Raw genomic sequence first — 27,086 nt, forward strand, 5'->3', positions numbered from 1 at the left:
GTAATATTTTAATTTTTTTTAAAAAAAGAGGGATCTGCCCCCTTCCTGGAGTCACCTTTTACCTTAAGATGCACACTTCAGAGGCCAGATGGGATTCCTCCACTGCTGTGGCTCACTGCATGTTCCAGGGGGGCAGACATAGCATTTAGAGGGAACTGAATGAGGTATTGCAGGTTGCTGAAGGTAACTTTTGTGTAACTCTCCTCTTTGTCCTCCTCCTCCAAGCCCCTGGAGCTATGCTGTCCAGTACAGTTAGCCACGTGTGGCTATGGAACCCTTAAAACATAGCTAGTCCAAATTGAAATTTCAAAGACTTATTATGAACAAGGGAGTGTAAAATATCTCATTAATACTTTTTGCCATTGATTACATGTTGAACTGATAATATTTTTAAAATATTGGGTTAATAGATCAAAATTATTTCACCTATTTCTCCTCACTTTTTTAATGTGGACACTAGAACATTTTAAATTCTATATGTGGATGGCTTCTATTTCTACTGAACTACTCTGCTCTGGAGCATTGTTATCAAGTTGCTGGGACCCCATCGTAGCTACCTTTTGTGCCAGATATGGGAAAAGCTGACTTTGTGAGATAAACACTGAAAAGCCTTTGAGCTCTGGCTAATTCACAGTATTAATATACATTAGGGAGGTTCTGTCACGTTTGTCTGCAGGTTCATGTTGAGCTACTGTGCGATAGTAGATGTGAAACGCATATTGAAAAGTGGATGTCAGATGCACTCCACAGAACCTGGTCAAACGGGAAAGCTTATTTTAGAAAGGGCAGAGGGACTCTGAGTAGGTGATGTTAGTACTGCTTGCATAAGGTCCACGGCAGGTAAGATTTTAACTTCTTCAATTTTTGAGCCCCAAATCCTGTCTGGATCTAACAAAAAAGCTCTGATTTTTTTTTTTTTAAAAACGAAGTTTCACTCTCTTGCCCAGGCTGGAGTGCAGTGGTGCAATCATAGCTCACTGCAGCTTCAAACTCCTGGGCTCAAGGGATCCTCCTGCCTCAGCCTCCTGAATAACTGGGACAACAGGCATGTGCTACCACGCCCGGCTAAAGCTGTGATTTTATGATTCACTGAAAAAAAAAAAAAAAACAAGTCTTCTATGGTCTTCCTACTCAAAGCGTGGTCGAAAACCAGTAACATCGGAACTACTTGGGAGCCTGTTAGAAATGCAGAACCTCGGGCCCCAGTCCATGCCTACCAAATCAGAATCCGTGCTTTAGTAAAGATCCCCAGATGATAGTTATGAGAAGTACTTTCTATGCGGTCTAGATTCTTATTGTGAAAGTATAATTAACATTGGATGTAAACATCCATGATTCAAAATCCTGTCGTCCAGTAGTGGGTAGCTAAGCAGTCCAGGTATATCCTATGTTGTGATTTCCAGCAAACTGGATCTCCTTTATATACCTGCTAGAACATTTTCTGTCCAAGGGTGTAATTGGTGCATACCTTCATTGCACTGCAGACCCTTCCAGCCTGTGGCACAGGAACACCCATAGGGGTCAGGGAGACAGAACACGTAAGACTTGCATCCCTCTTGTCCACTGCACCTTTCTTTACAAGTTCTGCCAAATGTGTGCAGTTCACAAGCTTTGGGAAGAAGAGAAAAGATGATTCAGAGTCAAATATGCAACCCTTTGAAATACATAATTCTTTGGATTCATTTCTCCTAGTCTAGTGAATACGGGAAACAGTCAAATCTCAGCCGTGGCATGGCAGGATGAACACACCCTTATGGCCCATTTTACTGATAATGAAACTGCCCCACAGAGCAGACATCAGGGACATCACTCACAATCATGCAGGTTTGTGCAGTGCACAAACCTAGTGGACAACATTCACAACGTAAACATCACGGATCTGTATATTTATTATAACTTTCCAGTGGCTGGCATTAAAGAACCTTTAGGAAAAGGCACGTTTTTCTCATTCACACACAGTTACCATCTGACCTAACAGAGGCCATTTAGCTTCCATTCCCATCTGTTTCCAGATCTAAAATTCTAGATCCAGCAACGATGGCTTTTTTTTTTTTCAAGTTTTACAGACATTTATTTAAATTAATGCTGGTAAACTGGAAAGACTGTTGACCAGGTATTTACATTTAGATGATTTTAGATGATAATCTTCCCCTTGTTATGAAATAAGTAGAGAAAAATGCATGATGACTTAATTTCCAAATATTTTCCGTCCAAGATATTGAGTGAGAATGATACATTGGAAAATTTATCGCGAGTTAACAATTTGCATCACGTTAGACAGCATTTAGGAAGCAGAACAATTGGCTTTAAGACAAAAAATTTCAAATTATTTTCATATATCCTCAAAGATTAGGGGAGAATTACTAAGGGTTTACAGACGGGGCATTTCCAGCCAACATTTTCTCACTCAGCCATGTTTCTAACCTGCTCTCTCTGTTCTAGAGTCTTCTCTGACTCCAGGCATTAAGTCAGTTGTTTCAATGTGATGTCCCAAGCCATTTCCCCAGAGTTTTGTCACCATCCTCACCACTCCATCAATTGTGACTTCCACCCAGCCACCTGTCACTCTGAGTTTTGAACTTGACTTTGAATGCTAAATTTGGAATAAGAGGTCGTCCCAAAATACTTTTGAAGGATCACAATTTTAGGTGGCTACTCTTCAAAAATTAAACTCTGTTAATTTCGAGTACAGTTCAAGTAACACCAATTACTGAGAAACAGATCAATTCTAATAAATTTTAAATTGCTATTTTGTACAGCTAAATTGATAGCTACATAAATTCTTGCAAGGCTTATAATTAGTCGTCAGAATCAAAGTTTGCCCTAAAGCAATTCAAAATGCGTTCCGATTCTAATACATTATTGGTGTTTCTGTGATCTTGCCTGAGCAAGGTGAACTATACCACGTTCAGGAATATCTCTCTCTTCTTTAAAGCACAGTGACATGGTAATTCATGTCATCTGTCTAGGTATCTTCCTTAGGTCCTGGCTTTGGATGTGTCATTAAACCTAATGGTTTGGATGCATGGGAAAACTAGAATGGATCTTCAGACTCTAAGGTGTGAAGATAAAAGTTGTTACAAGCTTATTGAAAAAGCTAGTGAGTCAAGTTTAACTTGTTTTGGTTTAATATCTCTTAAAGGAAAGTAAAACATTCACCTCTATTCAATCTTTTGGCTATACAGTAATCTAAATAATTTAGCTTTCATTATCTTGGTATTTAAAGTAAATCATTTTCTGACTTGAATTTTCTGTGTTTTGGGATATATAGGCAAAGTCAGCCCTTGTCAAAAATGGACTGCAGAGAGAGAAGACTGAAAGTAAAGGTAACAGGAGACAATGGTGGGGATTTAGAGTAGAAGGAGGAGGGCTAGAATTCAGTGAAGGGTACTGGAAACATAGTTTTTGGATAACAATTTGGGCTAATGCAACATTGTACACCTTTTTTAAGATCTTCATTGCTTAGGTTAAAAATTAATGTTAGTCTCAAATAACTCAGAAAGAATGAGAAAGTTACAAGATGTGAGTTTGATTCAAAGAAAATATGCAACTCATCTTTCAGTCTATTTCAGAAATGTTTGCCTTTCAAAATTATTTTTTATCTTCTTGTACCTTTTGGATATCCTCTGGACATAGTGTGCTTTCTAGCAATTCCCAGAAAATATCTTCCAACTCATATCCTTTTCTTACAACGTGACTTTTTCGTTTCCTAGCAGGAGGGTAGTGCCTGTGTCGTTTCTTCTTAAAAACCTATTGAATCCATGTGCCTATCACCATCCTGTGTAGATGCGTTGCTATGTGAGTTCTAAGACTAGACAATAAAAGGAGAAATAGCTTCCTTCTAGCTCTTTTTCTTGGGACACTTGCTGTTGGAACCCAAACCTCATGCTGTGAGGAAGTCCAGGCTACATGTGGAGGCCTTGTATACATGGCTCTGGCTGATAGGCCCTGCTGAGATCCTAACTGAGAGACAGGTTAACTACTGAGGTAATGTGAGGAAGGAAGGTCTTGCAATGACAACAGTTCGGGACATCATCTGGTTGTAACTTCAGGGACATCTATGGAGTAAGAATGACTTAGCTCTGCCCAGTCAACTCCTAGAACTGGAAGAGATGAGAAATGATTGCTGTTGTTTTATGTTTCTATGTTTGCAGTGGTTTGTTATGCAGGATGTCAGAATCAGACTCACCCAGATGAAAGCCTTTCAAATAAAGGCAAATGCACTAATTGTAAAAAAAAGAATGCATTATTGAAATTAAAATTTAAGAATAGTATATTTCATGTTTAAATAGAGGGAGGTTAGAGGGCATAAGAAAAATGGTGGATGCATTTGTGCTGTCTTCCCACTTCGTTTTCTCCTTTTCAGTAAATGACTAGGACTGATAAACATCGTCAACATCATGGCTCCATCAGCAGCCATTCTTGTCTGCTATTGCAGCAGGGCTTGGGCTCAAAATAGGGCAGCCAGTTTTTCTGGGATAGTCTTGGTCTATATCTGCATGGTCTCAAGGTTATTACTGAAGACATTCCCCTGTCCCTCCCTTTTATTCTCAAAAGGGTCCTTGCTTGGACAGTAGGTTAGATAGTTATTGTGGTCTAAGGGGACTGGCCAAATATACAGCCACATAGCTCATTATTCTCTGCATTTTTCTCACCCAAATTGAAGTGATGATAAGTGTGTGAAAACTACTTTGTGTTGATTAACCTAGTAAGACCATATCCACGGATCATGTCTCTATGGAGGGCACAATAGCTAGGCTTTCCCACATCCTAGTCAGGGAACCCATGAACATTTGGGTTTTTTAAATCCACAGCTTACTTATCAAGTCTCTTGACTTACCCTTCTCACATGTCCTTCCCATAAACCCAGGAGGGCAAATGCATTCTCCAGTATCTTCATGGCAGACACCATTGTTCATACAAGCAGTACAGAGATGGTTGCATTCAGGTCCCCACTTCTGAGCTTCACATCCTTTTGTTAAGGAAAACAAGGCTGTGGTGAGTAGAGCACATTCGCTCAACAAATCTTTGTTGAGCACCTACTGTGTGTGTTGGTCATTCAGTGCACAATGGTGAATGAAGATAAAATACAGGCTCTGCTCTCTAAAAGCTAATTGTCTAATATGGGAGACAGACATGTAAACAGGAAATCGTGACAGAAACAAAGACAAGGGGTACCTAACTCTGTCTGGTGGATAGAAGAGGGCAAAAAGGAAGGCTTCCCAGAGGATATGGTAAGCAAGCTGAATCTGCAGGACCAACTAAGTAGCAAAGAAGGTAAGGCTGGAGAGTGTCTTCCAGGCAAAGACAAGGCATGGGAAGACAGCACGGCATGTCCAGGGAGCTGCAGGTATGGTTATAGGCTGGAGCTGTGGTTTTCAAAGTGTGGTTTCTGACCAGTAGCATCCCCATCATCTGGGAATCTGTTAGAAATGCAAACCCCAGACCCCACCCAATCACCCAACCACGACCTACTGAATGAGAAGTTCTAGAAGTGGCCTAGTAATCTGTGCACATTGGTGTCAGAAGTGTTGTGTTCATTGAGAGCAGAGATTAGGAAAAACACTTTGGTTTTCCTATCTCAAACAACTATATATCAACATGTATAGGTATGTCTGACCTTCCTAGAAGATGTACCCCATTTACCCTCTGGGTACACCTAGTACATGGTGTTATATCAGACTCCAGAGAAACTAGCTAAATGAAATAAAGGCAAATTGCTTCCTTGACATTCAGACTCTCCTGAGTAGTGGAATAAAAGGGGATGTCACTTGCTTCTTCCAAGTCCACAGAAACTTCATGTAAAGGTAGCTGCGAGGCAAGCTACTAGAAGCTGAATATTGCAGTTTTGCTATCATCATAGTTATATTTTTTAAGATTCATATTACAAAAAGGCTGCTCTGACATTTAATAGAAGTCAAGCACAGTAGTCATCCAGGAGGAAACAGGTCCTGGGTACGTGGAAAGATTCCTCTCGACTCAAGCCCAAATAGTCCTGCCTATAAAACACCTTGCTATATTTTATGTCCATAGAGGTGGCTAAGCATGGAGCATGAACTAGATGAACCACACTTCTCATACTTCTATTGTCATCTTCAATATTTATTTAGCTAATTATACATGTCCCTACTCTGACTGGGAATGACCCAAAGGACAGGGATTTATCTTATGATCCTGTATTCTCAACACCAACACAATTCTTGGCACAGAGTTATGACCAACACATTTTGGTAAATGAATGGGGGAACATAATGCAAAGCAAATGAATTGGAGATGGCAATCATTAGAGGAATGACAGAGAAGACCAGGCATTTAGACCTGAAGACTTCAATATTTAATATTACGAAAACCTGATATAGCTGGGGAAAATTCAGGGCAAATCATTTTTTTTCTATTTATGAAGTTCCTGTAAAAATTATAGGAAAATGTAATGGTGATATTCATGCCCCACTTCAATAGTTATAATGGAGAGAAAAAGTTTTTACTAGTTCTAACTCTTAGATGTTTCAAAACTGAAAATAAAAATCACACATGAGTTAAATGACCTGGGAAGTGTGGGGATTTACAGGAGGCAATGTTTAAGTAGATGTTAGTCTAACCCAAGAGGTCCAACTCATCCCCCTAGAGCAGACACCTTTCAGTGACACTGCTTTACTCATTGTCATCCCCCTTTTTATATGGATGATTATGCTGTACAAATGTGAGCTTCTAGTGCCTATAACTTGTAGTATGTGGCTCCACCGTTGTCTATAGCTCACTGATCTAGGCTGATGGACATCTAATGTATGTTAGGCCAATCTGATTATTTATCCTGGAAATTCGCAATTTGGAAGTGAAAGAAACATTGCTGAAGCTGAGACATGGTAAAAGCAGCATCTTAGAGAGAAAGCCCACTCCCCTACCTCCCCACACCCACCACAACTGAACCTCAGCTCTTCCTTGAAGCTTATCTTTTCTGGAACTTGCTTTATAGTTTTTTGGTTTTTTTTTGAGACAAGGTCTTGCTCTTTCAACCAGCCTGGCCCACTGCAGCCTCGACCTCCTGAGCTTGAACTACCCTCCCACCTCAACCTGTCAAATAGCTAGAACTACAGGCATGCATCACCATGCCTGGCTAATTTTTGTATTTTTTGTAGAGACGGGGTTTTGCCATGTTGCCCAGGCTGGTCTCAAACTCTTGAGCTCAAAGGGCCTCTCAAAGTGCTGAGATTACAGGCACGAGCCACCGTACCTGGCCACTTTTCAGCTTTCCCATCAATTTATTAAGAGTCCTTAGTGTCCCCCTGTGGTATGGTTTGGCTGTGTCCCTACCCAAATCTCATCTTGAATTGTAGTTCCCATAATCCCCACCTGTTGTGGGAGGAATGCAGTAGGAGGTAAGAGGTAATTTAATCATGGAGGCAGTTGCCCTCATGCTGTTCACATGATAGTGAGTGAGTTCTCTTGAGATTTGATGGTTTTAGATGGTGCTTCCCCCTCTCCTTCACTCTCATTCTTCTCTCTCCTGCCGCCACGTGAAGAAGGATGTGTCTGCTTCCTCTTTTGCCATGATTGTAAGTTTCCTGATTTCTCCCTAGCCATATTGAACTGTGAGTCAATTAAACCTCTTCCCTTAATAAATTACCCAGTCTCAGGTATGTCTTAATAAAGAGCATGTGAAATTAGAGATGATTTGCCCTGAGAAAATAAAATGATTTGCCCTGAATTTTCCCCAGCTATATCAAGTATTTGTAATATTAAATATTTAAGTCTTCAGGTCTAAATACCTGGGTTTCTCTGTCATTCCTCTAATGATTGCTATCTCTTATTCATTTGCTTTGCAGCATAAGAACAGACTAATACAACCTCCAACCAATCCCTGGTTTTTGCTTAAGAAGCCATGGTTAGTTTCTGTTATTTTCAACTAAAAATCCTAACAACCTAACAACTACACCATCACAAGTGGTGGCCTCTCCATCACTTACTCCGGACTATCAGCCTGGTGAAGGCCGAGGTGAAGAGGTTTCCTCCTATATACCTGGCCGAGTACACTCCAGCATCCTGGGGCTGAGCATGAGGCAGGTGTACTTCTAGAATATCAGGTACTTCATGCCGGGGCACTGAATGGATGAAGGAACCTGGTAAGAGGGAAGAGTGAAGAACCATAGGTCACACTGAAACATACCTGCTTCCTTGCCTGGTTTCTCCACTTAATCAGCTTTCCCTGACATGGTCAAGAAAATGTACTCTCACATACTGGATGTGGGGAAGAATGAAAATGCTGAACTATTCAGTACTCTCTCAATAGTCAAGAAAGTCATAGTGATAGAACAGACAGGTTAGTCTGTGGGATCTACCACCAAACACATGAAGATGGGGGTAGTCTAAGTTCTTACATTCTACAGGGAGAGGTGAACATAGTTGGCAGGCAAAGTTAGGTGAAAAATGATAGGTAACCCTATCAACTAACCAATTAACCAGGAGATATCTATGATCGCTACTCTAATCTGGAAGTCCTATCCACTCACAGACTTCAGAATGATCCCCATCAATATTCCAGCTGGATCAGGCAACTGACACTGGGTGGTACCAAACCATAGCTAGGACCTAGACACATTTGGATTACACAGTTGGACTGCCAGAACTGCTAACAATTGGCTTCCCATGTTTACTGTGGTAATTTCCTAAACCTTGCAATCAAAAATGTCACAATCAAAGAAACTCACATTTTATATGGCTGAAGTTGGGATCTCACATTATGATGGGGTTTTATTGTATGTACATACACCATGTACATTCATATATATGAATTCCACTTTAATATGCTTAAGTAACCAAATATGTTACCTAAGAGGGCTTCTATCATACACAGAATTTGAAAGCTTGCATCATAGCAGCTTTACTTCAAACATCTGCCCACAAGACCACAATAGGAAAATGATCCAATATGTTGTATGTTATCTGATATCTCACATCATACTGAGGAAAGCAATGAAACACATACTCACCATTTTTGTAAATCACTGCATCTTCTTCTTTAATCAATACCTTTTTGAAAGATATGTTCACATTATCTCCCTTGTCCACAGTCATAGTTAAAGTAGCTGGTAGGAAGGAAGCTTTTAAAAGAGAAAACAAATACCAAAAATGGGGTCACACATTTTCTCCAGGAGCAATTGAGCTTTGAGACTCAGAAAATGAGGGCTGGCACTTGCTAGGTGTCAGATGGTTTTTGTAATGTGAAAAACAGTGGTGGATAATGCATTTTAAACTTTCTTAACATTATGTACCTTTTTAAGAATCTGATGAAAGGGATGGTCACTTCCTTTATAAGAGTGTAAATATATACAAACAATATGCCTATACACAATTTTTCTATTCAGTGGTTGGGGAGATGAGGACTTTGTGTTGATTAGTTCAGAATGAATATCCCTTATCTGAAATACTTAGGGCCAGAAGTGTTTCAGATTTTACTTTTCCATTTTGAAATATTTGCATTATGCCAGCTAAGGATCCCAAATCAGAAAATCTGAAATCCAAAATGCTCCAATGAACATTTTCTTTGAGCATCAAATTGGCACTCAAATATTTTTGGATCTTGGAGCATTTCAGATTTCTGGATTTGGAATACTCAACCTGTACCTATTATCAAACTAAGTCCTAACAATAAACTATATTAACTACGAATCTGCCATCCTTCTCCAGTCCCAACCAAGTTTTCTTAAAGTGGAAAAAAAATATGAATGAAATCTGAGTTTCCCCAGAGTGAAAGAGAAAAAAACATTTACCAAATGGCTTTTCCCATGGTCCTTTTGTGTTGCTGTTGTTCCAAATAATTCTAATTGCTTTAGAAAGCCCCATGCATTTCTCAAATAAAATGAGCAAAATGCTGGACTTACTACTTATGGTGTAAATATTGGAAGATTGAAGAATAAAGACAAGGATGGAATCTAATATCTTGCCTTCTACCTTTTAATTATATATGTATGAACTGACATAGTTATGGAACTGGACAGTATTGAGATGTAACTGGGAAAATTATTTTATATTTGACTTATAAAATCATAAGCCAAGGCTGGGCACGGTGGCTCATGCCTGTAATCCCAGCCCTTTGGGATGCCAACGTAGACAGATCACCTGAGGTCAGGAGTTCGAGACCAGCCTGGCTAACATGGCGAAACCCCGTCTCTACTAAAAATACAAAAATTAGCCGGGCATGGTGGGACGTGCCTGTAATTCCAGCTACTTGGGAGGCTGAGGCAGGAGAATTGCTTGAATCCAGGAGGCGGAGGTTGCAGTGAGCCTAGATCATGCCACTGCACTCCAGTGTGGGCAACAGAGCAAGACTCAGTCTCAAAAAAAAAAAAAAAAAAAAAATAAGCCAATTGACTGAAAATTTCTGTTACTGTGTCAAGCTTGCCATGCAACTGATTCCCTTGGCTTATTGGACAAGATATGTGAATAAAATCTTCTAACTTTCTTCCAGCAACAAAAGTTTCTGAATTCCCTTAAGTTATATCATAATCTGCAGAAAGCCAAACTCTGTGAGATAAGGAGGCATTAGCTTTAGGCTTTAAGTTAAGCCAATGTTAACAATATAAGGATCACCATTAAAGGAAGAGAAACAGTCTATCTAACTTCCTCAACAGGAGGGCAAGAGAGAAGAGAAGGAAACAAAAGACATAAAATGAGAAAAAAAGGACCAGAGAAAATCATGGTGTGGAAAAGAGAGAATAAGGTGGCAGACGTTATGCCAAGTGTATGTTAAAAGACGGGAGCTCACATCAAATTCAGATCAGAAAATCTTAGATTCTAGAATCTTAATTCTAAAACACACACACACACACATAAAACTGTGTGCTCTTTTCATGAAATATACATTCAACATAATGGCACATAAGATTGTGAATAAAGGGATATGAAAATATATTGCAGACTAATACTAAATAAAGCTAGTATTGCAACATTTATACAGAAAAAATTATTATAAAGCTAAAAAATTAGGGATAAAGATGGTCATTATGTAATGATAAAACAGAACCATCTACTAACTGATAAAACCTTGTTAGATTTTATTCACATGTCATGTTCAGAAAGATATTGTAATCCTGAAATTATATATGCATCTAACAACAGAATTTCAAAGCTCATGAAACAAAAAGTGTCAGAATTAAAGAAACTGACAAATCCGTGAACACGGTGGAAACTTTCAGAAATTAATCAAAAAGACTGAAAATTACTAAGGAAATATTTAGAAGATTTTAATAACGCTATTAGAGATCTGTTGAATATTCATTAACCCCTTGCTCAGTTATTGAAATACACATTATTTAGCAGAACACTGCCTATTTATCCACAAAGCACATCTCTGTTAATAACAAAATTCTCTGACCAGAATGCACCTAAATTAGAAATTAATAGCAAAACATCCTGTCCCCCGAAAGTAAGAATTCCTATAAAGATTCAGACCAGGACCAAGCCTTGGGATCGTAGGGATCCTGCTGAGGACCTTGTGATGAACCAGCTGGTCGCGTGCCCTCATTCTCATCTCATCCCATCCGTGGCTTTCAGATGGTGGTTTGAGAAAGACGAATCAAGTGCTGTACGCGCCACTGGCTGAGACAACTACCCTGTGAGGGCAAAAGATGCCTCCGAACCATGCTCAGAAGGACCTGGGCTTTAGGTTTGTCTGCTTGCTTTCGTCGGCTATGGGCTGTGCCTGCTGACCCTAGCATGGGTTCCTTGCACAAACTCCCCTGGTGGTCAGGCATGCGAATGCCTTTGGTGCAGATGATGACCTGGGGGCAAACCCAGAGACAGCACAGGGTAGATCATTCCAGCAGTGTGAGTGCTGGAATCAGACACATTCCTGGGCTTGGATCCACCCTCTGCCACCCTTTTTGAAATTGAGATTTGCTTCACCTCTGCAAATCTCAATTTTCTCATGTGTAACTGAAAAGTAATAATACCCACCTTCAAAGGTTGTTAGTAATATTAAGTGATGCAGGCTAAGCCCTGAGGTGCTTAGAAGAGGTCAGTGTCCTTCTAATATAAACAGCAACACTGCTGTGCTGACATTTGTGATATGAACATGAGGGACACTTTTCTCCAGAGCACTAAAATGAGCCAGCCATAAAGGAGGAGCAGACAGGGCACTGGCTGGGGACGGGGGCTGGCTTTGTGGGGCTTCTGCTCACATTGCCAAGTGCTTCCTTTAGGCCTCCAAACGCATGCAGCTCTTGCTCTCTGTGGCATGCTCCTGGACTCCTATGAGAATTTTTTTCTGACCATTTCATGCTGTTGTTCCTGTCTATGTGGTTTGTTTATATTTTCTGCGCCTTTGTGTGAGAATTGTTTAGCTGACCGTGGGACTTCTCACTCGGTATTGTGTTCTGAAAGGAACCAAGGTTCCCCAGTAGGCTCAACTCCAAGTAGCTTTCCCCCCACCACTCTGTGGCTCTTTATTATTTAGGACTGTGCTTTTTAAGCTCCTGTTTTCTTAGGGGCATTATCACACCAGAGTTTCACTGCTGTCCAGAGTTTACCTCTGCATGAATGCCTCCAGGCTGATTGTTCTCTGCTGAGTACTAACGAAGGAAACCCAACATTCATGTTCTACTTTGGGCTTTCTGATGACACAGAAGCCTGGCTGGTATTCAGTACACATATATTGATGTCATGTGACTTGACTAGACCATAAAAACAATAAATACCTTTTAATAGCGCCTACTGTGGACCAAGCGCTGTTATAAGCACTTTACACAAATTTAATTGTCAACCTGGGGGCGGTGGCTCATGCTTCTAATCCCAAAACTTTGGGAGGCCAAGGTGGGAGGATCTCTTAAGGCCAGGAGTTTGAGACCAGCCTAGGCAACACAGTGAGACTCCCCTCCCTACAAAAAAAAATTTTAAAATTAGCCAGGTATGATAGCACATGCCTGTAGTCCAAGCTGTTCAGGAGGATCACTTGAGCTTAAGAAATCAAGACTGTAGGCCAGGCCTGGTTGCTCACGCCTGTAATCTCAGCACTTTGTGAGGCCGAGGTGGGCAGATCACGAGGTCAGGAGATTAAGACCATCCTGGCTAACACGGTGAAACCCCATCTCTACTAAAAATACAAAACATTAGCCAGGCGCAGTAGCGGGTGCCTGTAGTCCCAGCTACCCAGGAGGCTTAGGCAGGAGAATGGCGTGAACCCGGGAGGCGGAGCTTGCAGTGAGCTGAGATTGTGCCACTGCACTCCAGCCTGGGCAACAGAGTGAGACTCCAACTAAATAAAAATTACTTTTTATAATAGCCCTATGAGATAGGTACTACAATTATCCTAATTTTACAGATGAGGAAATTAAGGTGCAGAGAAGTTACCTAACCTGTCCAAGATCACATACCATATACATGGGAGAGCCTTATTCCAAAAGGGCTGGAGAAGAAAGCAGGTGGTAGTAAAAGCTATATACAAGTGAAAACACAGATGAAAAACAAGTGAGCTCAATTTCAGTCATCTCCTTTCAATTTAATTGTTGTGTAAGTACTACAGGAAATAATGTAGTTTTATATCTTTGATTATTTTGTGCAATTTCACCACAGTCCTGTGAAGACAGTATAGCTACAGTTTATCCATATGGGAGATGGAGTTAAGGAAGACTAAGTCCCTTACCCAAGGCCTGTCCACAGTGAATAAACGTGGAAGTTGAGACACAAACTCAAGACCTCCACCCCTAGTTCTCCAGGCTTATCATTCTCCAGGTCCACATCCTTAGCTCTCAATTCCAGCCACTTTGAACTGTATTCAGTTCCTCAGCCTGATCTCATCACTCATGTCCAAATCATGAGTTTTTCTTCTTTTCTCCTAAGCCTCACCAGCTCCTACTCATTCATCAGTTTCCATTTAGGTATCTCCAGAGACCTCACACAACACCTGGAACACAGGTTAGACGCCCTCATAGCTACTCCCTAAATACCCTGCATGTTTTCATCATAGCCCAACTCATGGTATATATCCCCTACTAGACTGGGTGTTCCAGGAGGGCAAGATCACATCTGTTTTGAAAGGTAGCACAGGGTGATGGCTAGAGCCAGGCTTCTAGAATCAGGCCTGACTTCACCTTCCCAGATCCAACACTCACTAGCTAGTAAATGCACGTAAGTTACAATAGTTAAGCCTCATCTATTAGTGGGGTCTTAAAAGTCCTCATCTGATATATATTTGATAAAGACTAAGTTAGTAATACATATAAAGTTGCTAGGGGAATGTCAGGCATACAAGTATTCAGGAAAACGTGTGGTACAAATCGAGGCTCAAGAATAATTGTGGTGGCTGGGCGCACTGGTTCACGCCTGTAATCCCAGCACTTTAGGAGGCCGAGGCGGGTGGCTCACAAGGTCAGGAGATGGAGACCACCCTGGCCAACATGGTAAAACCCCGTCTCTACTAAAAATACAAAAACAAGCTGGGCATGGTGGTGCGCACCTGTAGTCCCAGCTACTCAGGAGGCTGAGGCAGGAGAATCGCTTGAACCCATGGGGCAGAGGTTGCAGTGAGTCAAGATCGCGCCACTGCACTCCAGCCTGGGTGACAGAGCAAGACTCCACCTAAAAAAAAAAAAAAAAAAAAGAAGAATTGTGGAATGAAAGTATAAATGAACTAAACTGTTTCAGATTTTCCCATTTTCTTTTCTTGATGCTTTTAACATATTCCTTTGTGTTATTTAGGTGCAAATGGCTCTTCTCTATCAACTTCATAAATTATGTTTGGGAAGTTTGATATTTTTAATATAAAGCTATTTCTCAAATGAAAGTAGGAATAAAATAACCCTCTGTTTCTTCTAATGGATCAGTTTGAAACAGGTCTTTGGATCTGAAAATGTATCAAACTTTATATATAATTTCCTACCCCCAAATGAAATCACCAATGAGATTTGAGTCAAACTGCTGTTGACTATTTTGGATGATGCCATTGATAAAATCCAGTTTGGCTGTTTGGGGGGTGTGAGCCAATTTAAGCTATGTTTTGGCACATCTCAAATGGATTTTCCACTTCCTCCACAGATGTACGAGTCAGCAGCAAGCAGGAATATACTGATGTTTATTTTATCCTGCTGTGTCCCTAGGCAGGCATTTCTGAGTTTCCATGATGTTTTAATAACGAATTAATAGTGACATGAAAACATAGTTTTGGAGGTTTTTCCTGATTCACCATAAAGGATTTCACTTTCCTCAAACCAGATTTCCCCCACTGGATGGTCAGCAAGAAAAACAGAACCTGTTCATCAGCCCGAGATGCTGTTACTGTTAAAATACAGGAGAGAACATACTACCTATTTTTCCATTTTGTGTAAAACTCCATAATATGTTAATGCATAGTAAAAATTTCTACAATTGAGTAGGATAATTGTCTCACCAATTTATTACTCAAAGAAATTACAATAATCAGTTGTTAAACACTGTGAAGCAGATAATGTAATCGGTAATAAAGTGCCTCATTTAATTTTCAAATATGTGTGATAAAATCTCTATCCTTATTTTTTTTCACATGAGGAAAAAATATGACTTCAATTACGTAACTTGTCCTGAGCCACACCACTCAGTTGCAGAGGTAGACTCGAACCCATATCTGTCTGACTTCCACTCTCATACCTCTACTCTGTGCCCTGGGTTGCTTTTTAGGGCTTCAGGTAGGATCATTGTACTTTATAAAACAAGGGCTCAGAATCAGGGAGAGTTGTTAACATTAAGTGAGAATGATATCCAAAGGGTAGTGTAGTGGTAATGAATACTGGCTCTGAAGTCAGATCACTTGGCATCAAATGCCATTCCCACCATTTACAAGCTGCTATTATTCTTATTACTATGTACCTTATTTTGCAATATATTGCTTTACCTAAGCTTTTAGGGACACATTCACTGTGTAAATCAATGCTTCTTGTATATACCAACTTATTTAAGACAAAACAATTTTGTAGGTATTATTATACCCATTTCACAGAAGATGAAAAATGAGACCAACAGAAGTTAAATAACTTGCCAAAGGCCACACAGCTGGTGAGTGATGGAGAAAGAATTAAAACTCAGGTGAGTATAACTCTAAAAGCCATCTTCTCGTTAGTGTTTCTCACTATCCAGGTCTGCCTTTGCCTCTTTTAACTGAAGTTAAGCCATCCTTTACAGTTTGGGGGGATCATTACAGTGGGTTTTTAACTCCCAATGTTCTGGTCCAGTTTGCTTTACATGTTCTCATTTATACATTGTCAAGGATGACCTCAGGACAGCGCAGCAAGGACACAGTGGCACTTCACATTTTGTTCCCACGAAATGACTGGGACATAATCTCAGATCGTCTTCCTTTAGAATGTGGAAACATCAGCAGAAGAATATTAGTCTTTATACAAGTCAAATCCAAAATGACACATGTGAAAAATAATAGAGCTGACTTTCAGCCATGATAGCTTTGGCACACCTCACATCCCTTTGTTCAACCTCTCTTCCCTCAACGGAGAGCTGCATTCCTGGGAATTTCTGTTGTGCGCTTTTCCCACTTGCCCTGCTGTCATTTAAAGGTGAACATTCTAGTTTTGCTAAGAAAACCCTTTCCTTCATTTGTAATGAATAGCAATTTTATTACTTTTGACCTTAAAATGAGTTTGCTGCCTTCAAATCTTTTCATTACTACCATTAATAAATTCAAAGAAATATTTTCAGGTGGACCCCAGTTAGAGGCTAACTCTAAACTCCTGCTACTCAAAGCGTGGTCCATGGTCGAGCAGATTCTTATCACCTGGGACCTGGGTAGAACTGCAGAATCCTAGGACTGTCCCAAACAACCTATTAAATCAGAGTCTGCATGTTTACAAGACCTACAGGTGATCTGTAAGCATGTTCAACTTTAAAAAGCATTGATCTAAAAAAAAAATGCACACTACAGGTGGTTGGATTATAAAAGAAACAGCCAATCAGCAATGTGTAGAGGTGTGTTACTTAACTGGATCAGCTTTCTAAAAGTCAGGCCTAGTGGGCTCACACCTGTAATCCGAGCACTTTCAGAGGCCAATGTGGGAGGATGGCTTGAAGCTACTAGTTCAAGACCAGCCTGGGCAGCAAAGCAGGACCCTGTATCTATGAAACATTTTTTTAATTAGCCAGGCATGGTGGTGCATGCCTGTAGTCCCAGCTACTTGGGAGGCTGAGGTGGGAGTATGGCATGAGCCCAGGAGGTCAAGGCTGCAGTGAACTATGATTGTGCCACTGCCCTCCAGCTGGGCAACAGCAAGACCCTTGTGTTTAAAAAAAAAAAAAAAAAAAAACCCCTAAACAGCTGACAATGTCATTATTTTATGTAATGACAAGTCCTCAGTCCACAGCTCCTGTGGTGTGATTATGTTAATTTGGAAAAGATTCCTTCATTTTAGGAATCAGCAGCCCAGGCAAAGTGGCTGATAGGGGAGAGGCCAGATCGTTCCAGGCAGAACAAAGAGAGGTCACCTTAGCTGGAATTCTGTACCTTCCTCCCAGCAGACAGCATCAAGAGCACCAGAAGTCTGCCTACCTGTCCAGGCCTGGAACCTTAGAATACAATTATTAAATACTGTTTGCAACACCATCTCCTTCAACTGCCATCACATAGGTGGACTGGTCTAAAGATTTCGCTTAAGGCCCACTTTTATTTTGAGAGAAAGACTTCATCATATCATCGCCTTGTGGGGTGGCAGCAAGTCTTAATAATCCTCCCTTAGAGGAGGCCTTCAAAATCCTCCTGGCAAAATTCTGGTGTTTTCTGAGCTGGACCTGGGTACTCGACTGCTAAAATTAAATCATGCTCCTTTTCCAAGAATGGTAGCCTGCAAAGAGAGCCCTAATTCTTCATCCCTCCCTGTATCCCTGACTCTTTGTCATTTCAGTTTGTAGTGCCCTCTCACTCTGACACTAGGCTCAGCTACTTAACTGGCTTAGGTTGATAAAATGAAGCAGAAGTGATAGTGTACAGTTCTGAGTCTAGGTTGCAAACAGCCTCATGTCTACATCTCACGTATATGAGATGTAGATGGTAGTGGTACAAAAAAATAGAAACACATGAGGCTCCTGGCAACCTAAGCTGAGAATTGTACACTATGACCTTACACTACCTCAGCCTGCTATAGTATGAGGAACTAAGCAAAGTTGCCCCAGCCAAGGCCAGCCTACTAAGCCTATAGCCAGGCAACACTATATATGTAAGGAATCCCAGCCAAGGTCAATACAGCCATCTGATCAACACAGCTGACTTAGACTCACAAGCTGTAAATGCTCATTATTGTATGCCACACTGGTTTGTGGTTATGTTACATAGTATTATTGTGGCAATAGAAAATTGATACACTGGCCAGGCATGGTGGCTCACGCCTGTAATCCCAACACTTTGGGAGGCCATGGCGGGCAGATCATGAGGTCAACAGATGGAGATCATCCTGGCCAATATGGTGACACCCTGTCTCTACTAAAAATACAAAAAATTAGCTGGGTGTGGTGGTGCTTGCCTGTAATCCCAGCTACTTGGGAGGCTGAGGCAGGAGAATCGCTTGAACCCGGGAGGCGGAGGTTGCAGTGAGCCAAAATCATGCCACTGCACTCTAGCCCAGTGACAGAGTGAGACTCCATCTCAAAAAAAAAAAAAAAAAAAAGGGAAAAGAAAATTGATATACCAAATAACCAATTAAATTAAGTTACTGATGGATATTCCCCTTCTAAAATTCTTATTTATATTTAATTTTCTCCTGAAAATATTAACTTCCATTAAGGGTATTTAGGGACAAGCAAAGCAATGTATCACATGAAAAATCAAATAAGAAAGCTCAAAATAGTCAGTAGTTTGGCAATGAACACTTGTTTTCATTGCTATGATTTTCATATTACATACATATAACAGTCATCTATCCATAGGTACCAGGATGCCCTTAGAACATATGAAATATTTCATCTCACAAAGTAGGCACAGTATCTAGTTAAGGGGTTGGACTGGGTAGTCTACTTTATCTCTAACATTCCATGTACCAGACACAGTGACGCATGGAAAGAGACAGACAAGATCGTCAAGCTCTACACTCAGGTAGTGCATGCCCTGCCCCCAAGGGAGCAGCTGCCAAGACAAAAGGTGTGTGTGTGCCTCAGTGGGCCTCACCTGCCCAAAACTTAGGGACATGTTACCTTGTTGACGCATCTTCATGGTTCGTATCCTGATTGCCTCTCCTCGAACTCGCCCTTCACAGAAATAAGCACCATTGATCTTACTAGCCTTTTCTCTCTTCCAAACAACTTTTTTAGCCCATTCTCTGGTCACATCTTGAGTAACTTCCAGCGGATCCTGGTGCTGGTTCATTAAGGCTTCAAAGTCCCTTCCTATGGTGATGGGCTCATGGGGGCGCCACCCAGAGGCAATGCAGGTGAGAGATGTTTCGGCATCAGATACAAGAGGTAGGGAATTGATCAAGATCAAGTCCATGGCACCTTCCACAGTTCCTGAAAGGAAAGAGAGAGAATAATGTATGACTAAGGTTATTAACATGACCCCATTGGGTAAACTGGTGCTCACAAAGCCTTGTCTTAAAGTTGTGTGAGGATTCTTTCTAAAATGCTATTCTGACCATGTGCCTATCTTCCACTGGACGAAATCCAGAACTCTTTACCAAGGCATCAAGACCCTTCATCAGCTAGACCCTGCTAACCTCTCCTGCCCCACTGCATACCCTAGTTGCAATGGATTACCCATTATTCCCCCAACAAGCCATGTACTAGACATAGCTGGGTATTCAGGAAATGTATGTTGTATTAAGATGAATTAATAATAATGACATAATCATTATTCATTATATTTAATTATTAGTTATCAACTGATGCTAATGTGATACTGTCACAATAATAAAGTATTCTAAAGAAATATATCAACTACATAAACTTATGCCTTATAGATTCTCATTTTTAAAGAATTGCGCAATTCCACATTAAATACCTCAAGATAAGTGACAGACAATGCCTAAGTGAAATCTGCATTTCCCTCAGGGCCTCATTTACTCCATCCGGATTCTTGTAAAGATTAAATAAAATACATAACTTGCCAACCACTTTGTCTGTTATATATTGCATACTCAGTGATTATTATTTCATTTCTCTTTATTCTGTTTCCTGAACACTTAGCCCCAAATCTTACCCTCTCCCCAAATGTAAAAACAAAACCTTACCCAAACTTTAAATTTTATTTTATGAATTTGTTCTGTAAATGAGGAAGTACGCTTTTAAAAAGAAAATCCTCTCACGTTATTTTCTCACTATTTCTCTTTCTTTCTCTCTCTCCCCTCACCATCCCTCCCTTTTTTGATTCCTAAAGGTTCTAACATGAGCAGATAGAGTCTGTGCCTATTCTCTCCTCTTTAAATGTGGAAATATCAGGGATGGAAAATGTTCTCTAGCTCCAGTGATGGTTGGCTCTCAAATCTGCATAAAACAATCGGGAGACTGGAAAGATCAATTGAGTGATGAGGGCCCAACTAGAGTATCGGAGACCTTTGTGTAGAAGTGATTCAAATAAGCTACATGTTATCTTATTGAATACCCATTAAATTCGGCAACTCTGTGAGGTATGCACCATTATCTCAATTTTAAATATGAAGAAATGAAGGCTCAAAAGATTGAGCAGCTAGTTTCATTTTCACAGCTATTGAAGGCAGAGCTGGGATTCAAATGCTCACTGGTCTTTCATTCCTTGAATACAAGATGCTCTTTCCTACCTCAAAGCCTTTGCTGTTCCTTCTGCCTGGAATGCTTTTCTCCACTCTTGGCATGGCCACCTTCTGCTTGTCCTTTGGGTCTCAGCTTAAGTGCCACTTTCTCATAAAAGGCTTCTCTACCTGCCTTATCTGTAATACGTATACACTCTCATCCCATTGACCTCTAATTTGGCCTATTTTATTCATAAAGATTACCATAATTTGTGATTATTTTATTTACTCTCTCTCTAAATGGTAAACTCCAAATGTTCTGTATAGGAACAGGAATTTAGGAATTGGTTTACAATGGAATATTCTCCCTAATCTCAACATATAGATGACTTAAGTATTTGTTGGATGAGTGGATGGATGGATGGATGGATGGGCAAATTTTATTTCAGATCTGCCTGATTCAAGTCCATCCATTTGCTTGGCTTCCAACTCTAGAATAATAAGGTTAAAAATGAAAGTGCAGGCCGGGCACAGTGGCTCATGCCTGTAATCCCAGCACTTTGGGAGGCCGAGGCAGGGGGATCACCTGAGGTCAGGAGTTTGAGACCAGCCTGGTCAACGTGGTGAAACCTTGTCTCTATTAAAAATACAAAAATTAGCCAGGTGTGGTGGTGGGTGCCTGTAATCCCAGCTACTCAGGAGGCTGAGACAGGAGAATCGCTTGAGCCTGGGAGGCAGAGGTTCCAGTGCTGCACTCCATCCTGGGCAATAAAGAGCAATATTCTGTCTCAAAAAAAAAAAAAAAAAGTGCTCCCCCGAGTCTGAACTGACCTCCTTGCCCATATTTAACTGTTTTGGGGGAAAAAACATTATCCCCAATGTTTTGGGGAAAAAAATTACAATTTTTACAAAATGCCAAAGAAAAGTGATTAGTGACTGCTGAGCATTTAAGGCTTACCCATTCATTTACCAGAATTTTTGAGCACATACTTATGTCAAGCATTGTACCTGATATAAAGTCCTCATACAATTTGTTTTTAGTGGCAATTGCCAGTGTTTACTGTATTCAGTGATGTTTTGAGGATAATCTGGGTACAAATTAAACCTTTATCTGAATGATTAGGAAGAAAAATTTCCAAGTCAAGTCTTCATGTAAGCAGGAGTTACAGCTGCATTTTATTGTAATATTAACTCATTACATGAGATTGAGGGAGAAAATCTCCACTAGAGTGAGTTCCCAAACCTGGCCTTGAAGCATCATTTTACTTCTACCCTCACTGGTAACTTTTAAGATCTCAGGACAGAGAATACAAGTTAGGATAATAAAAACATTGAAAGAGACGATGAGCTACAAAGCCTAGCAGTGGAATTACAGCCTCCAAAAATAACACCAGCACACACCTCCCCTTCCACGTACATACCCAGGCCTGACTCTGAGTGAACACCACCTCATCTCTTACACTCACACATTCCAGGCATGTTCCAGAAAGAGTCATCAAGAGGAAGGAAACACTGTAATTCTTTCAACTCCAGTTCAATCCAGCCCCATTTCTAGGGCCAGTCAAGAGTCTTGCCAAAACCACAGGATCTGCTCTGAACTCACAGCAGTGGCAATGGCAGTGGCCGTGATTTATTTAATAGCTTTAGGAAATAATAGAAAATACAGTTGATTTGAAAAGACAACCACGCTATGTGTAAATTATTTCTAGGTATGGATCTAGTTTTTCCTCTTGCTCCCTTCAGAGATCTCCCTTTACTTTCAGTGACGGAAAATGAAATCGGGGTCTCTGGGAGTCTAGACTTGACTATACTTCGCTGCCCTTGTTCAGCATGCCGGTTAAGGAAGCCCTCTTCCACCCGCCAGCGCTCTGTCCTTTGTAACCCCATTTACAGTATCAGAAGGATCTTCTATGTGAGCTTTGGGTATAAGAAGACATACCTACCAGCTTCCAAGGATGGGTCTTGAAAATCACCTTTTTAGTTTTCTTAAAATGAGAATCTATAGTTGTATTTGCTAGTATCTGCCTAGAGAATTTCTAGAAGGTGACACATAAGAACAATGATGACCTATTCGGGGGAACTGGGTAGTTGGGGCACAACGGTAAAAGGAAGACTTTTCACTATACACTTGTGTGTACTGGCTTTTGAACAGTTTGACTATTATTCACACACAAAAATTAAATGTAAAAAAAAAATGTTATGGCCCATTCCTTAAAAAGGGGCAGCTGGAGGCTGGCCATGGTGGCTCATGCCTGTAATCCCAGCACTTCGGGAGGTCGAGGCAGGGGGATCACCTGAGGTCAGGGAGGGATAGCATTAGGAGAAATACCTAATGTAGATGACAGGTTGATGGGTGCAGCAAGCCACCATGGCATGTGTATACCTATGTAACAAACCTGCACGTTCTGCACATGTATCCCAGAACTTAAAGTATAATATAAATAAATAAATAAATAAGAGAGAGAAAGAGAGAGAGAGAAAATGGCAGCTGGAAAAGAATCAAGAGCCATGGACATATATGTCCCTTTATGTCTCATCCTTCATCCCTATATCCACTCCAAATCTCAAATTACATCCAAATAATGCATTTTTCTCTTTCTCTCTCCTTTGGACTAATAATAGGAAATGTCATTTATGTCACAATGCTGAAAAATAAAGGAGTTAAAACTTAACACTGAAAAAAAAAGTAGCCAAACTTAGCCTTTCAGAAAGAATAGAGCAGAGGCTCCACGACAATGAATACAACTGTGGTCCGTGGCTTCTTGAAAGAGTTCTGCTGCTGACACCATGAAGGGCATGGCTGCAACTGCATATCTGGTGCCACTCAAGACATTTTCTATTAGAGACATTTCCTGAGAATCATTGCCAGAAGACAGATCCTATCTGGGCTCATACCAATATCAATCTCTCTGCTTAATACCCTTTCTTACATTATAGCGCTATGCTCTCCAAATCATGTTGGGGACGGATAATGAGTTGTTTCATCACAACCATATCTAAAGGGCTCTGATCAAATTCATTAATAGTTTAATTCATGCTTCTATCATGAAGGCTAATAATTTGCTAAAATGAGATGCATATTTAATATCACACATCCTATAAGTTTTAGAGATTAATGCTATTTTTCCTTAATAAAGATCTCTCAAACACTTTTTTTTTTGAGATGGAGTCTAGCCCTGTCGCCCAGGCTGGAGTACAATGGTGCGATCTCAGCTCACTGCAACTTCCGCCTCCTGAGTTCAAACGAATCTCCTGCCTCAGCCTCTCCAGTAGCTGGGATTACAAGTGCCCGCCACCACGCCCAGCTAATTTTTTTTGTATTTTTAGTAGAGGCGGGGTTTCACCATGTTGGCCAGGCTGGTCTTGAACTCCTGACCTCGTGATCCACCCGCCTCGGCCTCCCAAAGTGCTGGGATTACAGGTGTGAGCCATGCGCCCAGCCTCAACGCTTTTTCAATGTTTGCATAAAAGTGTGTCCTTGTTTATAAGGAAATACTTGGCATTGTGGCATGATGTCTGCCAAGTTAATAACCAAGCATCACAATTGAAGCAGAACAATGCTCTAAAATGTTTTGCTCACTGTATTTTCTGTGTGCTATATTGAACAGTATCTAATCTTTCTTAGTAGCGCCTTCTCACTAAATCTTATTATGGTGAACTCAAAATGTTGTTTAACTCTAGTTTTTATATTTACATTTTCTTGTATTCAATATTGCTATGAATAATGAGCCATTAACTAAGACATGGGAATATTTTTATTTAAAAATAGTTGGCACATGTATACATATGTAACAAACCTGCACATTGTGCACATGTACCCTAAAACTTAAAGTATAATAAAATTAAAAATAAATCAATAAAAGTATAAAAAAATAGTTATAGAAATTATTGTGGGCCTGAATCAACACCCATAATAGAATTTAATTACATTAGAAATTAGAAACAGAGCCATGTTAAACTGTGTTTAAAGAAACTGTAATTTCTCACTTTCTTAAAAGGTGCTCCAGAAGTTTCTGAGAGTGGAAGAGGTGAAATCAACAGAATGGACTCTAGACTCACACCCTCACCCGCTCCCAGTGAGCTGCTCAACTTTATTTTATTTTTTTGCGGGGTGGGGGGGTGGGGGGGTGGGGGGGGGCTTCATACAAGATTTTATTTGAAAGAAAAAAATTTTGCTTAATTAAAAACATAAAACCTCAAAGGTCATCAATTTTCGTTTTTTCACAGATGAAGGGGATGAAAGGTTAAACATATCAATGAAAATACACTCCACTGCAGCACAACATGCTTGCTCCAATTAGCTTTTTTTTTTTCCACATTCCAGTTCAGATACAGCTGCAGATGAAATCAAGTTCTGATTTACCCAGTTCCCTGATCTTCGAAGTGTTGGCAAGCTAGGAGAAAATTTTAGGCAGGTTAAATTATGGCATCGCAGGCTTATTCCCTTGTGCTTCTTACTACCTCAGAATTGTAGTATTGGGTGGAATTCTGCTAATGTGTGTTTGGAATAATGCATCATGTCTTCAGAACAACTAACTGTATGGTCACTGTATGGTTTTTTGGAAATTTGGTATTAGCTATGGTTAAATTTTTCAAAAGGTGTTCATGGTCATTTCATCTTTGTAACAGAAGTAGATATCTTAAAGTTCTAAATATTTGAAATACCAATTAGCACTTCCTTGGCCAAAGGCATTTCAGAAATCAGGGAACTGGCAATGAACTGAAAAGGTCTGAGTCAAAAGCATTTCTGGAATTAAGGCCGTGGCAATGAGCCGAAGAAGCAAAGACAACTCCCAAACTATCCAGGATATTTTGCAAAATTGTTTGGATTTAGTTCAGGTTTTTTGTTTTTGCTGTCCTGAAAAAGAAATATTATCTTCAGTTCAAAAAACACTCATTAAATTGTTTATATGTCCATTCATTCATTTACCAAGCAGACTTATTGCATGCTGCCCCTGTGCCAAGTACTGCACTTGGCCCTGGAGACACAGCAGTGAATATACAACCCTCTCATAGCTTATAGACAAATGTAGGAGACAGACATGGAAAACTAATCACATAAGCACATAAATACAGATAGGTACTAAGAGAGAGAATTACAAGATGCTTATGAGACACCATAATGGTAAACTTTATCAGACTTGACTGTTTTGGAGGAGGGTTTGTGGACTTTTGGCCTAAAGGAAAGCTGGGGTTAGCCAGGCAAAGCAAGAGAGAGATGAGAAGATAATCAGAAAAATCTTGCCCAAAATGGCAACTACTGAGCAGTACTCATTTTTCAAAAATGAGTTTTTAGTAGGGCTCACTTCTAGAATGTTCTTTCTCTATCTTAAAGTTGCTATTAATTTCTTTTCATTGGGCCCTAAGAACTACCAGCACTATTCCTCTGTGTCAACCCTATGTTAAAGTATTTTCAGTATCTTTTCTGCCTTCTTGTCTCCCCTGAAGAAATCCAGTTCCCCGGCATGTTTCCAACACTTTAATCCTTTTTTATTCTCTGTCATCCTTTTGTGTATGTAGTAAGTCTCTGAGCAATAACTTCTTCCTCAAGATTCCTTCCATGATATTGGGCAGCTAACAAGAAGATACCAAAATATACAAGACTGAAAATAACTAAAGGAAGCTGCTAACATTTTTATTGTATAGCTGGGAGTTCAGAGTTATCCAGGGGCATCCTGGATGTGACTGGGCTGTGACTCTCTAAAAACAAACTCCTGTTCTCACCCAGGAGTTGTACCAAGCCAGTTTCCCCAAAGGCCATGCCCGTTTCCCATCCCTGCTTTCCAGCCAAATGGGACCCTTGTCTGTCTGCTGGAGGGAATGACATCCTCTCCCCACCTTCAAACACCGGAAATTTTCCATCTAGGCCAAATAACACATGTGTTAGTTAGAATGAGGATCAGTCAGCTGGCAGGAAACTTTTTATTTCCAGGGAATAGACAGAGCATCCACACAACGAGACTTTACTGAACATTCATTTATACCCAAACTCCATTCTGTGAGGCAGTGGGGGTGCAGCAAGCATGGTTCCATCAAATGAAGGCTTGTTTACACTGGAAGAGGTTTTACAGACTGCTTGGTGCAAGCCTCACACCTTATTTTTTTAAGACAGTGTCTCACTCTGTCACCCAGGCTGCAGTGCAGTGGCGCAGTCACTGCTCACTGCAGCCTCGAACTCCTGGGCTCAAGTTATCCTCCCACCTCAGCCTCCTGAATAGCCAGGACTACAGGCATGCAACACCCCTCCCCCCAGCTAATCTTTACATTTTTTGTAGAGATGGGGTATCACTGTGTTGCCTAGGCTGGTCTCAAACCTCTGGGCTCAAGTGAAGCTCCTGCCTTGGCCTCCCAAAATGCTGGGATTACAGGCATAAGCCAACATGCCTGGCCAAGCTTTACACTTCGTAACAGGCAATCTGAGGC

General features: G+C 40.5%; 1 protein-coding gene and 1 long non-coding RNA gene across 7 annotated transcripts in view; one reads left to right on the plus strand and one right to left on the minus strand.

Annotated features, from left to right (window-relative positions):
- Positions 1-27,086, minus strand: part of TEK (TEK receptor tyrosine kinase) — a 125,125-nt gene that overhangs the window by 54,310 nt on the left and 43,729 nt on the right. For all 5 annotated transcript variants that reach the window (XM_032137824.1, XM_032137825.2, XM_032137826.2 and 2 more), the window contains exons 2-6: positions 19,156-19,467; positions 8,988-9,098; positions 7,965-8,117; positions 4,841-4,972; positions 1,469-1,609 (exon numbers count right to left, since the gene is read on the minus strand). In XM_032137824.1, the coding sequence (XP_031993715.1) occupies positions 1,469-1,609; positions 4,841-4,972; positions 7,965-8,117; positions 8,988-9,098; positions 19,156-19,467 (849 nt within the window). The remainder of the gene's footprint in view (positions 1-1,468; positions 1,610-4,840; positions 4,973-7,964; positions 8,118-8,987; positions 9,099-19,155; positions 19,468-27,086) is intronic.
- LOC116458260 (uncharacterized) lies at positions 14,668-24,769 on the plus strand. Of its 2 annotated transcripts, none has more exons than XR_004245273.2 (4): positions 14,668-16,535; positions 19,273-19,391; positions 20,333-20,582; positions 24,662-24,769. It is a non-coding gene; the product is annotated as an uncharacterized LOC116458260 (long non-coding RNA). The 2 variants fall into 2 exon arrangements; XR_004245274.2 differs by having other exon boundaries at positions 14,668-16,050.

This window comes from Hylobates moloch, unplaced genomic scaffold, assembly GCF_009828535.3.
Source record: "Hylobates moloch isolate HMO894 unplaced genomic scaffold, HMol_V3 SCAFFOLD_19, whole genome shotgun sequence".
In the NCBI taxonomy this organism is placed as follows: domain Eukaryota; kingdom Metazoa; phylum Chordata; class Mammalia; order Primates; family Hylobatidae; genus Hylobates; species Hylobates moloch.